We start from the raw sequence: 16,255 nt of genomic DNA on the forward strand, positions 1-16,255 counted from the left end.
GTGACGTCTCCGTTCATCATCTCTTGCACTTATTTTTGCCCCGTTTCCTTAGGGGAACCATGGTGCACCTGAGACTTCGTGGTACAAAGGGGTTGGTAGTCAGGGGGACGACCGGGTGAGCCGTAAATTTTGGCATAAGTACTTCTTCATCAAGACTGAGCACGTTGTTTCTAACTCCGCTGGGTTTCCAGAGAGGTGGAATAAAACTCGTAAGTATCGTAGTCCATTAGATTTCCTGTCTTCCGCAATTATTGTAACTTCTGGTCACTTGTATTGCAACTATGGATCATCCGCCCCAGCCCATTATCGGTCTCAGGAACTGGGTCGTTGGCCTGCTTCCCCATGCGGAGGAGACTCAAACTTGGTCAGCCTTCATACATCGTTATGGCCCTAAAGTTTCCTCAGGTAAACTTCTTATTTACTAGCTCATCGGTCGTGCGACCCTGCTTAACTGTATGATTCTCTATGATGACAGGTCGGGGAGCTTCTAGTCGGAGGGCGCCAGTCCCAGCTTTTAGGTGACCCGCTGCTACCACGGATACTCGATACATTTTGTGCGAGTCTGTCCGGGAGGGTCGTCCTCTACTTCTTCAACAGGGGGACACATCTGTAACTGCGACCATGAGAGAATCGGTCTCGTTGGCACCGGCCCCACATCTTGTCGATGAATCTTTACTTCTTTATGTGCCGCTCCTGAGAATAAGACGCTTGGGATGATGAGTGACGCGAAGTTGTCTCGGAAGGTTGCCGGTATGGCTTTACAAGTAGGTTCCTTTTTCTCTTCTTTGTGTCGGGGGAGTGGTGTGGAAATGGCGTATTTTTCTAACTCTGCTTTTCTTTTGTCAGACCCTCGTCCTGGAGGTGGAGAGAGATCGTCGTGAACGAAAGAGGACGGGCCTCTACAAGAAGGTGTCATCGAAATACCATCAGTACCGTGCTAAGCACCGGGCAATGTCTGACATCTACCATCAAGATCCTGAGTTCCATGTGTTTCGCGAGGGACTTAAGTAGCGGGAGGCCCAATTGGAACGTAGGGTTGAGGAGCTGAAGGAGAGGTATGAGGAGCTTGTGAGGGCCATCGCTCCCAACAGCGAATTAGAGGCCCTTCTTAAAGCAAATGAGTATGAGCTTGGGCTGAGTCAGGGGGTAACGGTGGAAAATGCCGACTTATAGCAGAAGGTAGCCGGCTTGAACGCCGAGCTGAGTGCTAAGACAGTGGAGGTCGACGGACTTAAGGGCGAGTTGAATGCCAATGCCGACAAATTGGCCGTTACCATTTCCGAGACGGTCTTTTTGGAAGATTCCCTTCGCATATCTAGGTCGGAACTCGCTGGGGAAAGGGAAGCCTCCAGTAGTCGAGTTGCTGAGTTTGAAAGGCGTATTGGGGAGTTAGAGGCGGAGTGGTCCGCATTGCAAAGGGCAAATGGCTCTGCTGAGGGCAGAGTGGCAAATCGTTATTCTCGGCCCTCCACATCTTGTCCTTTGGCCGGCCAGGGCTCGCCTCGTCGCTTGTACGAGTTGTGGGTTTATGCGGAGGTTCGACTTGATGTATATAGAGCTTTTCATGCCGAGGGTCGGGCGACAGAGGTGGAGGTTTAGGCAGCGCATGCTGAAGCACGTGCAGCCCGCGAGTCATATGGGTACAACCCTAATACTCCCGATTGGGAGGGTGTCACTTCTGATGACGTGAACCGTCTTGACTTGGATTCGTGGTATGAAGATGCCTACCCTATTGGAGACGATGTGTATTTCTAGTTTGTACGTTTATTTTTTGCTTGGGAATTTTTTGGTGTAGGTTGTACCAGGGCCTGCTTGTAAGGACGAATGTACATAATTATTTTGTTGTAATATAAACTTTTTTGCCAATTTGTCTGTTCGTCGTTTTTTCCTTTTTTGTTTATTGCATGACAGTCTTTGTTGGGATATTATTTCGATTACTGTTAAAAAAAACTCTCGTCGTGGTTTGAACGAGGTCAAACTACAAGGCCATTAGGATGTTTCTTCGACTGTCATCGAAGTAGTATCCCGTCATTGTTTGAACGAGGTTGAACTAATGTCGATGGCCTTGGCCATTATGATGTTGCTTCGACTGTCGTCGAAATAGTATCCTGTCGTGATTCGAACGAGGTCGAACTAATGTCGATGGCCTTGGCCATTAGGATGTTTCTTCGACTGTCGTTGAAGTAGTATCCCGTCGTGGTTCGAACGAGGTCGAACTAATATCGATGACCTTGGCCATTAAGATGTTGCTTCGACTGTCGTTGAAGTAGTATCCCGTCGTGGTTTGAAAGAGGTCAAACTAATGTCGTTGGCCTTGGCCATTAGGATGTTGCTTCGACTGTCGTCGAAGTAGTATCCCGTCGTGGTTCGAACGAGGTTGAACTAATGTCGATGGCTTTGGCCATTAGGAGATTTGCATTTCATGCAATGGAGATTGAATTCCGTTCATACAATGGAGATTGAATTCCGTTCATACAATGGAGATTGAATTCCGTTCATACAATGGAGATTGAATTGTGTAGTCCCTTCATTACTTCGACCCAGTTATCGTATCGACGGACCGAAGTGATGAACAACGTACCGATCCATAGGGTATCCCCTTCGCCTCCTCGTTAAAAACCTCCCCGAGAAAACCCGATTGGGACAAAACTTGGTGAGGGAAAAAGAGTACGACTTAGGTGACGCCTTTCAGAAGTGGAAGTACTTGAGATGGACGACGTTCCAGTTGTTTTGGAGTAGTTTTCCCTCCATTATTTCCTGTTAGAATGCTCCTTTTTTTTTTGCTGCTGCTATGATTTTATACGGTCCATCCCAGTTTGTTCCTAACTTTCCCTCATTCATATCTTTTGATGCCAGTGTTTTGGCTTTGAGGACGTAGTCGCCAACTTTGAGTGATTTTACCTTGGCTTTTTGTTGTAGTATCTCTCTACTTGCTGCTTCTGGGCTATCATTCTCATGTAGGCCATGTCTCTCCGTTCTTCAACTTTATCTAGGTCTTGTAACCTACTTTCGTCGTTATCCGCCCCGCTTATATGGGAGTATCTTAGGCTGGGTTCCCCGATCTCGACGGGTATGACTACGTAGGTCCCATAGACCAGTGAGTAGGGCGTTTCGCCCGTGCTGGACTTTGGCGTAGTTCGGTATGCCCATAACACTTCAGGTAGTAGTTTGGGCCATAGCCCTTTAGCTTTCTCGAGCTTCTTTTTCAATATGTTCAGTATCACTTTGTTGGAGGACTCGACTTGGCCATTGGCGGCAGGATGATATGGCGTGGAGAGTATTCGCTTGATGTGCCATTTTTTGAAGAAGTCGGTTGTTCTCTTTCCGACGAACTGGGGTCTGTTATCGCAGCTGATTTCTTTGGGGATGCCATAACAACATATAATATTTTTCCATATAAAGGCGATGACCTCCTATTCGTGTACCTGAGCGTACGTACCTACTTCCACCCACTTAGAGAAATAGTCAGTTAAAACCAAAAGAAAACGTACCTTTCCTCGTCCTGCAGGCAGAGGGCCGACTATGTCCATTCCCCACTTTATGAAGGGCCATGGCGAGGTGACAGAATGGAGGAATTCTCCTGCTTGATGTATCATAGGGGCGTACTTTTGGCATTGCTCGCATCTCCGGACATAGTCTGCGGCTTCTTTTTTCATAGTAGGCCAATAATAGCAGGCGCGAATGAGGCATCGAACGAGAGCACGATTCCCTGTGTGGGCGTCGCAATGACCCTCGTGTACTTCCTCTAGTACCTGCCTTGTTTGGTGCGGTTCGAGGCATTTGGCTAGGGGGCCGCCAAATGTTCTCTTGTAGAGGTCATGATTTACCAGGCTGTATCGAGCTGCTTGTACCCGGAGTTTCTTGGCTTCTTTTTTGTCTTGCGGGAGTGTTCAATCCTGTAAATAGGACACAAGGCAGTTACGCCGGTCCCAAGTTAGGTTTAGAGAAAGTACCTCGACGTGGTCTATGGCTGCATGAAGGAGGGTGACCACATTTTCTTTGTTAATATTCTTGGTGGCCGCAACTAATTTGGCGAGGCAATCCACTTCGATGTTCTGTGCCCTAGGAATCTAGTCGAGGCGGCATTCGTCAAACTCCGGCAGTAGTTTATGGATTTCCGACTGATACCTCTGTAGTCTCCGCTCTTTGATTTGGAAAGTCCCGATGGCTTTATTTACAACGAGTTGTGAGTCGCAGTGGAGGATGAGTCGGAAGGCGCCATATTTGAGGGCTAACTTCAGACCTACAATCATAACCTCATACTCGGCCTCATTGTTAGTCATCTCGGGGCATCGTACGGACTAGCGAATTACTTCGCCCGTAGGGACTTCGAGGACGAGTTCCAGTCCCGATCCCGAGGCATTCGAAGCACCGTCGGTGTATAGGGTCCAAAGGTCGGTACATGCAGAAGCGCAAAGCACTTCTTGTTCTGCCTCTGACAATATTTTTACGTTGAAGTCGGCGACGAAATCGGCGAGCACCTGCGACTTAATGACAGTTCACGGCTGGTAAGTTATGTCGTGCTTGCTGAGTTCTATTGCCCATTTGGCGAGTCTGCCTGAGAGTTCGGGTTTATGCATGATACCTCTTAGGGGGAAGGTTGTTATTACTTTTATGGGGTGACATTGAATATATAGTCTACGCTTGTGTGAAGCTACGACTAGTGCCAGAGCTAGTTTTTCAAGGTGAGGGTATCTTGTCTCGGCATCTATTAAGGTTTTTCTGATATAGTAAATAGGAGATTGCGTACCTTTGTTTTCGTGAACCAAGACTGCACTGCCAACAACTTCGAATACTGCCAAATACATGACCAGACATTCATCTGGGTCCGCTTTGATGAGTAGTGGTGGTGAGGACAGGTACACTTTTAGTTTCCTTAGGGCGTCGATGCATTCCTTGTTCCATTGCAGCCCATGATCTTTTCTTAGTACGTTGAAGAATTTGTGACATCTGTATGAGGACCGTGAAATGAACCTCGACAAGGCGGCTATTCGCCCTGTTAGCTTCTGTACCTGCTTTTTGCTGGTCAGTACCTCAGGTATTGTGTCGATAGCTTTGATTTGATCCGGGCTGACTTCGATCCCTCGTTGTGATATGAGGAAACCTAAGAATTTTCCTGATGCCACGCCAAAGGCGCACTTTTTCAGATCCAACTTCATCCCGTACTGCCTCAATATTTTGAATGCTTCTTTCGAATGATTGATGTGGTCCTCCTTCTTTGCTGACTTTACCAGCATATCATCAATATAGACCTCAATTGTCTTGCCGAGCTATTCCTTGAACATTTTGGTGACCAGTCTCTGGTAAGTGGCCCCTGCGTTCTTGAGTCTGAACGACATCACTTTATAGTAGTAAGTCCCTTGGTGAGTGATGAAAGTTGTCTTTTCCTGATCCTCTTTAGCCATTAGAATTTGGTTGTAACCAGAGTAGGCATCCAAAAAACTCAGCAGTTCATGCCCCGCTGTCGCATCAATCAGTTGGTCGATATGGGGTAAAGGGAAAGAGTCTTTTGGGAATTCCTTGTTTAGATCGGTGAAGTCTACACACATTCACCATTACCTGTTCTTCTTTTTGACCATGACCACATTGGCGACCCACTGGGGGTATTTTGATTCTCTGATGGAACTGTTGGGGAGCAATTTGTCCACTTCTTCGTTGACTACTTCATTGATCGCGGCATTGAATTTTCTCCTCATCTGTCATACCAGTGGATAGAGTGGGTTGACATTCAACCTATGAGTGGTGATGTCCTTTGGGATCCCTAGCATATCTGAGTGGGAATAGGCAAATAAATCGGCGTTGTTAGTTAAAAATTCACGATACTTACCTGGATTTGAGAGGTTGTGCCCGATGTAAGCCTTTTTTGTGTTGTCGACGTCATCCAATTGGACTGGTCGAGGTTCTCTATAGTTGGCTTGCAGGCTTCTATGATGTCTGGGTCTCTAATGTCCTTTGTTGGTGGGTCGGGTTTAGTTCCCAACATGGCTAATTGATATGCCTCCGCACTTGCTCCTTTCAGTTGTTTGGTGTGTGTGCAATCTTGGGCGATCCGATGGCATTCTTAGGCGGTGCGCGGTTCGCCTCGGATGCTGAATATTCCCTACGGGGTGGGAAATTTTATCACTTAATAGAAGCTTGAGGGGACGGCTCGCATGGCGTGTATCCATGGGTGCCCTATGATGGCGTTATAGGCTGTTTCCTGGTTCATGACGTGGAATGTGGTTTCCAGCATGACTCCCCCCCGCTAGGACTAACAGCGCTATTTTCCCGGATGCCCACTCTACTGCATTGTTAAAACCCGTTAGTGTTATGCAACGTGGTATTATTCTATCCTTGAGCCTCATTTGCACGAGAACTCTCAGGTGGATAATACATACATCGCTTCCGTCTTCTACCATGATTCTTTTCACGTCTGTATCAACGATGCATAATGTTATAACCAAAGCATCATAATGAGGGAAAGACAAACCTTCGTCATCTGACTTTTTGAAGATGATACTGTCTTCGAAGTCGTCATACCATTCGTGGGCGACCGTCCGTTTGAGTTTGTGTGTGGTGGTGAGCTTCACATGGTTGATTACTGAATGGTCGCCACCGCCAATGATCATCTGTATGGTACGTGCTGGTGATGGTGGCTTTGGGAGTCCTTGAGATGGGTCACGTCCTCTGGCGAAGTTAGCCCTTCCTTTATCGCTGATCATTTCTTTCAGGTACCCCTGGTTCAACATCCTGACCACCTCTTGTCGTAGACCTATGCAATCTTCGATCTTGTGTCCTCTTTCCTGATGGAACTCACAGAGGACGTTTGATCTTCTCGCGCTTGGGTCCGATCTCATTTTTGTGGCCATTGTACCTTCGTGCCTAGTTTCTCCAGTGCGTATGCTATCTCTGAAGGGGAGACACAAAAGTTATGAGCAGATAATAGTGGAGGCATACCTCTATCATTTCGAAGGGGGTGCGGTGTGTCATAGCACGACATCTGCATGCCTTGGAGGAGGCGGGTTAGTTGTTCTGACATAAGGCTGATGCCTTTCTCGATTGAGACGCGGGGGTTGATCCCTTCGCCCATCGTTACGTCGATCTCTCCTTGCCTCGGTCTGAACTAACGTCAGCCGCTGGGTTAGGCCGTTTAGATCGTCTTCGTCTGCCCTCACCTCGACGCAGTAGGCGTTGTGAATCTCTTCCCATGTGGTGGGGGTTACTTCATGAGTCTGTTGAGCAATTTTTTGGTTGCCTTTGATCCGTTCATGTTTAACCCATTTTGGAAGGCTGCGACTACCATTCCTTCTAACACATTTGGCAGTCTCATCCTTACTCTGTTGAATCAGGCCAGGAAGTCTCGAAGTCCCTCGCCTACCGTTTTCTTGATGGCGAAGATGTCGTTGACCCTAGCTTCAGCCTTCTTTTCTCCTACATGAGCGGTGGCGAATTTATCCTCCATCTCCTCAAATGTTGATATCGATCGTGCCGGTAGCTAGGAGTACCATGTTAATGCTCCTCCTGTCAAAGTCTCACCGAACTTCTTTAGTAGCACAGATGGCACTTGTTCTTTTGATAGGTCATTGCCCTTTACCGCAGTGACGTAATGGATTAGATGATCCTCTGGATCCGTGGTCCTATCGTATATTCTCATGTATGGCGGCATTTTGAAGGTTTTTGGGATGGGGTGAGGAGCAGCTCCCTCACTGTATAGTTGTTTGACGAATCGGCCCACATCGTGTTTTGGTAGTAGTTTAGGGGCATCAGGTATTTTGTCAACCCTTTCCTGGTGCTCTCTCATTTGGTCATTAAGTGCTTTGTTCTCGTTTTCCATTTCTTCCATTTTCTTTAGGATGTTCATGAGTGCATCGTCGTTTGCATCGATGACATTGCGGGTATTGCTCGTTCTCGTGGTGCCTGGCTTGCCGAAGGTAGCTACGATTTCTATCGTTGGTAAGTCTTCGACATTTCCTTGGGGTTTTTGAGCATATTGCTCAGAGCACTTGTCAACCACTCCTCCAGTAACTTTTTGATTGCTGGTGGTGTTTCTCTCGTCGTGGACGTGGAAACTCCCCTTTCGCGCAAGACCGTCAGGTCCTCATGTTGAGAGGGTGAGATCTCCTCCTCCGATGTATCCCCTGGTGTTGTATTCTTAGTGCCTTCTCTACCGGCTTCGTTGAAGGAGCTTAAGAGGTTGTTTGATACCTCTGCTATCATCTTCAGCCTTGCTTCTTTCTCCGTCATTGTTGGTTTTTATGGGGTATGAAGAACAGTAATCGTTACTTTCGATATCCTAGATGAGAACTACGATTTCGGCTAACAAAATCCCCACAGACGGTGCCAAATTGTTTGACTCAAAAGATTTTTAACTCTTTTTAAGCAAATCAATCAAAGATGAAGTGGTAAATCGTAGTCGAAGATAATAAACTCTAGAATGATTGTAGTAGAGAGACAATAATAATGGAGAGAGGGAGATATTGATAGAGAGATAATAAAAGTAGAGAGAGAGAGAGAGATGATATTAATCTTGTATATTCCGAACTCTGTCTATTACAAGGCTGAAACCCCTCTTATATACTGAGAGGCTTCCCTTCATTATGAGGACGACAAATTAAGATATATCTGCCCTACCAGACCTAATGCTAATGCGACGACGTCTTTCCTTTCGCCTCTGGGTCGTACCCTTGTGTCGACTCGTGGGTTTTCGGCCACTTATAATACTCGCTATAGGTCGTGGTCAATCAAATTCGGACCCATACAAAATGGAGAGGAGTTGAATCCGTATACAGGGCTATATACGAAGGATATAACTTGTATTGATTGTATTCGTATCGACTGTATTCTTTCGCACTACGAATATAGCCAAGGGCAAATGCAGAAATACAAAAATATAGAAAAATAAAATGGTCTTGTTGAGAGTGGAGAACTCAAGACCTCCACTAACTAAGCTGGCGTTCTAACCAACTAAACTAGGAAAACTTGTTTCAGTTTAAATTAATTAATCTCTTATTTTATGAATTTGCTATAAAATTCAAATATATCTACTAATAATAAATTAGCTAAAAATATAGCTACGAATAGTAAATACAATATATATATATATATAATATATATATATATATATATATATATATATATATATATATATATGTCATCCCAAGACTTAAAAAGTAGTTTCTAACACGTGGTACGTAAGAACTACTTTAATTCCCATTTAAAAGCCAAAATTACAAAGATTTTCGACAGATTTTATTAAAAAGTACATTGTCTTGTTTCATTCTCGGAGATAAGGTTACTGTTTTCCGTTAAAAAGAATTTTTTTTAAAAAAACAAAGAACTAGGTTAGTGGATTTCAAGATTTTAAGAAATTCTACAAAAGAATAAAGGAAACACTGAATTGTAACTCAAATAATTCCTTAAATTTAGGGACTGGATTATTTTCGTCCTTCTTATATAATCATGAACAAATACTGAACCTTTTGTTTTCAAAAAGGGAACTTCTGGTTTTAGCCGACTGAATTCATTAAACGCTTACAGAACTAGTCACATATGTTGATTTATTTTCGTGTTGTTCTTATATTACACGATACATAAGGTGCAAAATTGTTAATGAATTTGTTTCGTGAACCTATTTGATTGGACACGAAGTTAAAAAAAAAGACTTCTGAACTTGTGATGTAAAATAAGATACATATATTTTGTGTGACTATAAATCATTGCATAAAGGTAAATTATTTCTACATATAAACAAAGGTCATTTCTTTTTGGCATAGACTAAAAATGAAATATATTCACATAAATTAAAACAAAGGGAGTATTATATTTTATGAAGGTAAATAATATTCAATATATAATTTATATGTCATAGCTCAAGCTCATGGCATGTATTATCTTCACACATTTGTTCATTGAGCCATATCATCATATCGAACTCAAACTTACGCGTAACATATGAACTTGTGTTATACCTTATAAAGCTTCTCACTTTTCTTTTTTATTCCAATGTAGAATTTCCATAAAGTGTGATATGTACTTCTTCTTTGGATCTTTGCTAGCGTAGAAGCATGCCAGTCTTTCTTTTTGACCCTCCTCATCAGTCCGCCCTCTTCATGGTATCACACTATAGAGTTTCTTGCAAACAAATTAAAATCAAGAACACTAAACAGCCCAAAAATGCAGTGTCACCCAAGTAATTAAACAGATAAATAATTACATCTCAACTAAGCAGAAAAATAAATAGTGAATTGAAAACACTGAAATATTTGGATCACAAGATTTTTGCCAGGTCATGCGATTTTATCTGGTCGGGCACATATTTGGTGAAACCACTCAAGATGTGAAAAGATATAAAAATTCGACAGATATGCCGACCATTACAGAAGCTAAAATGTTTAAATATTATCCCACATAATTCACGGCTTTTGTTTCGCCATCACATTCATTTGCTTTATCTTATGTCATTATTAGTTGGAGTAGGTCAATGAATTTAAATGGCTGAATACCTATACCAATACTAATACCTATTGAATACTTGATCTCATATAACAAATAAAAAAAAATATATTCTCTCAAATTTAGACTACGTTTCTTTTCTATCTTTGTTTATGGTAGGTCTGAAGTTAACTTTATTTTAAGTTTCTCGTTTGTAGCCTTATGGAAGATTATCAAGTAAGGGCAGTTCAAGGAGAAAAACTGATAGGCTATAAAACTCCTGAAGAAGAAGTGCATATGACAAGTAAGATAAATCTTGCATTAGAAAGGAAGAGAAAGGTGAAAGTATTGCATAAGACAGAGCTAGAGAACAAGTTCAAAATTCAAATGCTACATAGGCTTTGAACTCGATATGTCATATATAACTTAAAGGACGAACCAGTGAACCCAAAGGACAAATACATGAAATATGTACGCTGGGCTAAAACCACTTGTACATGTCAGATAAAGGTGGACGTTCGTGTAGTGGGGATTGAATATGAAAATTTAGGTTTGAATTTTTAACTTTTGGATTGAAAAAATGACAATTCAAATTCAAACCAAACAAGCTCGGGTTGGATCCGAATTTTGAAGTCTGACTTCGGATTAATCGGTTTGAATATTTGAATTTTCAGTTTTGAGCCTATAAGTTGAGCTGCTTCTTCTTCTTACAAAAATAAATATCGAAACGAAGTATCCATGTTAAATTGCCTAAATAGTTTCTCATTCTTTAATCATCCAAATAAAGTATTCATGCAAATGACGAAATTATCATCAATGAAATATAATAGAGACATTAATAAGACCGATAAAAATTAGCAATAGTAAAATTATGTCCAATAAAAAAATATTCTTACAGATTGAATATTATAATATCTACTGCATGGGGTTGGACTTATTACAATTGGCATACAGATAATAAGCTAATGTTAATGGATAACACTAAATATAGGGTACACAAATTTCAGATTCAAATATCCAAAAATTTAAAGTATCAAATCCGAATAAAAAAATTAAATTAAATCTAAAATTTAATATGTAATTCGAAAATTCAAATAAGAAAACCCAAAAATTTAAATTTCTATTTGGATTTGGATTTTGAGTTTGAACAAATTATGCCCACCTCTAAATTCTAATGCCATGAGTTTGGATGACATTATCTGTCATTTCATTTGATAGGTATAGTTAGTAGTTATGTGTCCATCCCTACAAATTCAATTCTTCAATTATGCAGGTTTTCGAATAGTTCTATCTATGGACTTTAATTTGTCCGCCATTATGGCAGATCTGTCCATTTATGGTTGACCTAATAAGACTTATGGGCATGTTTCTGTATTTCTTTTGAGCAAATATCCGATTGTGGCCTCAACTTCATTTCTTATGTCGGTTCTCTACATCTCTCGCATTTCTTACTTTTTACTATCAAGATTTGCAGCTAGATGGATTAAATCTTTTCACCTTTAGGGTGTGTTGGGTATAACGGAAAACGTTTTCTTGAAAAATAAGTAGTAATTTTATTTATTTTTCGGTATTTGATACGCAAATTAAGGAAAATAACTTTTCAAGAGTATTCATAAATAATTTAGATATAATAAATATGAGGCCATAAACTTTCAAACCAACAACCCTCTGGACCCACAAATTTTATAAACTTTTGAACCACTAAACTTTCAAAACTGCGAAATTTCGAACCCATAAACTTCCAAACACATAAACCTCCGAACTCATAATTTTGGAACTTGTAAAATTTTGAGCCTTTAAACCGATAAATAATAAAATTAAAACCGGAAAATATATTTAAAAAATATTTTTTTCGAAGAGGGCAGTAAAATAAAAAAAACAAAAATTTAAATTACAAAAAAGGTAAAAAAGATGTTTTTGTGCAGGTGGGGGGGGGGGGGAAGTTGAGGTGGTGCAGAAAAACGAAAAAACAGAAATTTGAAATTGTAAAAAAAAAAATTAAGGTAAAAAAATATTTTTTTTTTTGCGGATCGAGGGGGGTAGGGGTGGAGGGGAAGTAGAGTGGATGAGAATGGAAAAACTGAAATTTGAAAAGAAAAAAAAACCTTTTTTGGAAAGGGGGTGGGGTGGGTTGGTAAGGGTGGGGAAGGTTGGGAAGGAGTTTTGGAAAATGTTTTCCCTTCTCTTGATAAGGAAAACATTTTCCTCCAATTGGACGAAAATAAGTTCATAAGGAAAATATTTTCCAAAACATTTAAGCCAACCAAACATGGGAAAATTAGAAAATATTTGTCGGAAAATATTTTCCTTCATACCAAACACACCCCAAATCATGAATCATTTCACCGAATTAATCAAGTTAATGAATTCCAAATACATAATAAATGGAAAAAGATATATCAGGTTGCTACAACACTATGGAGATTTTCGTAAAGAAAAAAAGAAAATGTTTAGATGTCAATTGTTAAACTAATTGTCAGAAATAAAATGTATAATTAGGTTGATCACCTATGTGAATAATCCATCAAGTTTACTGATAGAGGATGAAAAGTGCATGTTTTGAGTGTGTTTGTGTGTTAATTCTTATATAAGTTGCGGGACTTCACACCGCTTTTAAAGTAAAAATATGCTCATTACGTTTCTTACGTGTAAGAACAAACGTATGTGGAAAAGGATCAAATAGGAGAAAAATTGGTGGAAAAAGAGCTGAAGAGAAAGGTCCCGGACAGCGAAGCAAGATTCATTTCGCTAGACCGAGACCGGAGCAGAAGAAACCAAAAAAGTCCCGGACAGCGAAGCGATGTTCATTTCGCCAGACCAAGACAGAGCAGAAAAAATCAGCTTTTCCAATCCGAAGAAGGACAAGGAAAATTCGCCCAATACAAAACCTAGTCGCTATAAATACATCCTAAAACGTGATTTTAAGGAAGAGACAATACTCTGGAGAGAGAGTAGACTTTGGGAGGCAAGAACACGCTTGGAGCAAGGAGAAAGATTCAATTTCATGTTTTTCCTTTTTCTTCCTATTTTTTCATTGTTAAGAATTCTAGTGTTGTATTTTTACATACTAGCATGAATAGCTAATTTCTTATCTAGGGTTTTGATGGAACCTTTTGGAGGATGAATTTTTGTTATGTTTTTATAAAATTGAGGCTTTGAATTTCTCTACTTGTTTAACTATGTGCTTATTTCAGTTGATTGAAGAGCTCTCAATTGACTGTGCCTATTTATTATGTATTTCTTGAAAAATGGTAAATATTTAGGTAGTTGTTGAACAACATCACTTCTAATGTATGTAAGGAATCAATATAAATGGTTTAAAGATGGGATTAGGAATAATGAAACCTTGGTACGAACTTAGTGAGTGGTAAATTAGTGCCAGCTAGCGTAGTTCGGAAGAATACATCTAGTAAATTGTGGTAGTTGTTCGGAAGAAAATTACGACACCGAAATACTTACGATCGGTAAAAAATATTTAGGCGAATTTATAGGAGATGTAGTGGGAATGATTCTGAAAATTTAAAAAATCATAACTCTAGACCTCCTTAATCTTGTCTCCAATCCTTAGTATCTTTAGTTGTTAATTCACTTATTTATTTGTTAGTTGATTAGTTAGACATAAGAATCTTTATATTTATAACTAAGGCATTGTTTATACTTGTCTTCTTAGTGATAGTGAACATTTGTAACTAAATCTTAGTTCTCTGTGGGATTCGACTCCGAATTTTTAGACCAGATTATATTTGCAGTGACAGCTTATCCTTTTTAGGACTAGAGTTGGGTGTGATCAAATTTTGATGCCGTTGCCGGGGGACTTTTAGACTGGAATCATTATTTTTTCATTTTGAATTGATAATGGAATGGGAAGAAGTTTGAGTAATTTGTGCTTTTGACATATTTTATATCGGGGCTTAGGTTTGGAGCATTTGAACTAAGTACTTTCTTCATGGTCTTTTTAATTACATGCCTTAAAAATATGTATGACATTCTTTTGACAATTAGGCTCATCTTTTGATGACTCTTGTGATTAATTCCAGTGTGCTTCAATTTTATGATGACTCTGCTAGTTGCTTTAACATGAGAGTCGGGTCTGAGCCGTCCTAAGTGACTCATGCGCATCATGTGAGGTGAGAATTTTGTGTACTCTGTGCCATCCTTTCTAGTCTAGAACTTGCCCCATGTGTGAGTCAAGGCGAAATGATTAAGTCTTGTAAGTTTGGGAAGTGATATAGGCTTCTTTGATTGACCATTTAGTCTACTTGCCTACCAATGCTAATATTATCCGTAGTCACCCCTTTTGAGCCTGTAGACTTTTTCTTTGGCACGGATCGTATGATCCGAAGGTGTGCCCCGGAGGAGGAGCAATTGAGTATTTTAGAGGCTTGTCATTCCTCTCCCTATGGTGGCCATCATGGCGGGGCGAGGACGGCTTCAAAAATTCTTAGTTGTGGGTTTTATTGGCCAACATTGTACAAATATGCAAGTGAACTTGTGAAGAGGTGTGACGAATGTCAAAGAGCGGGTGGAATTTCGAAGAAATATGAGATGCCTCTCAATACCATCCTTGAAATTGATATTTTTGATGTATGAAGCATTGATTTTATGGGCCCGTTTGTTAGCTCGCGTGGGAACACATACATTCTTGTGGCAGTTGACTATGTTTCAAAGTGGGTTGAAGCCATGGCTTTACCCAATAATGAGGCCTGGAGTGTTGTTGCATTTCTCAAGAAGAGCATCTTTACAAGGTATGACACTCCTTGTGCAATCATAAGCGATGGGGGGTCTCATTTTTATAATAAAGCTTTTGACACTTTGCTTGCAAAGTATGGTGTCAATCACAAAGTTACTACTCCTTATCATCCTCAAGCGAGTGGCCAAGTTAAAGTCTCAAACAGGGAAATCAAGAGTATATTGTCACAGACGGTCAATCCAAATAGGACTAATTGGTCAAAGAAGTTGGATGGTGCTTTATGGGCTTATAGGACTGCTTACAAGACTTTGATTGGTATGTCTCCGTATCGGTTGGTATTTGGAAAAGCTTGCTATCTACCAGTTGAGTTAGATCACAAGGCCATGTGGGCTTTGAGGAAGCTGAATCTTGAATGGGATGTGGCAACAAATCTTTGTGTGGAGCAGCTTAATGAACTTGATGAATTCCGATTCCATACCTACTCTAGTTAGTCCTTGTACAAGGACAAGATGAAGTACCTTCATGATAAATATGCTCGTGGCAAGGAGTTTAAAGTGGGTTATTTAGTTCTCTTGTTCTATTCTCGGTTACGTCTGTTTCCGGGAAAGCTTAAGTCGAAATGGAGCGGATCTTTTGAAGTGGTGTTTATGACTCCGTTTGGTGCGCTTGACTTGAAGAACAAAAATGGGGAGGTTTTCATAGTTAATGGGCACAGGGTCAAGCACTACCTGGGCAAGATTGATGACAGCCATGTGCTGGCACTTCTTCATCTAAAGTGATTTCATGGTAACCTGCGTCGTGCCGTGACGTTAAATCAGGCGCTTCTTGGGAGGCAAGCCATGTGTCCTTCTTTTTGTTTTTCTTTGATTTTCTTTGTAGTGTAGGATTTATTTTTGGACTGACTGGTTGTGAGATGTTGTAGCATTATGTTGATGCAGTGCATGACCAAGTTTTGGAAAAATGATCACTCTCTGAAGTTTAAAATGCGGACCACACTCCATTTTGTGCGGCCACAAAGCCCTCTTTGCGGGGGCAACATTTCAATGCGGATCGTAGAGTAGTTGGTTAGAAATGTGGAGTCTTTGAAGTTTGCCACCGTGGCCGCAATGCATTTTGTGCAGTCCGCGGTGGACCATTGCAGTCGCATTGTATTTC

At 41.0% G+C, this 16,255-nt stretch overlaps 1 protein-coding gene across 1 annotated transcript; it reads left to right on the forward strand.

Moving 5' to 3' along the window:
* Window positions 1-15,090: 15,090 nt before the first annotated feature.
* Window positions 15,091-15,591, forward strand: LOC138889406 (uncharacterized). Its single transcript, XM_070172711.1, has one exon. It carries the CDS (start codon window positions 15,091-15,093, stop codon window positions 15,589-15,591), a length of 501 nt encoding a protein of 166 aa, XP_070028812.1.
* Window positions 15,592-16,255: the final 664 nt, after the last annotated feature.

Source organism: Nicotiana sylvestris, chromosome 4 (genome assembly GCF_000393655.2).
Source record: "Nicotiana sylvestris chromosome 4, ASM39365v2, whole genome shotgun sequence".
NCBI classification, from domain to species: Eukaryota; Viridiplantae; Streptophyta; class Magnoliopsida; order Solanales; family Solanaceae; genus Nicotiana; species Nicotiana sylvestris.

Bases quoted from the DNA above. Each gene is read 5' to 3' on its own strand.
- LOC138889406 (XM_070172711.1), top strand. From the start codon at position 15,091: ATGGCTTTACCCAATAATGAGGCCTGGAGTGTTGTTGCATTTCTCAAG.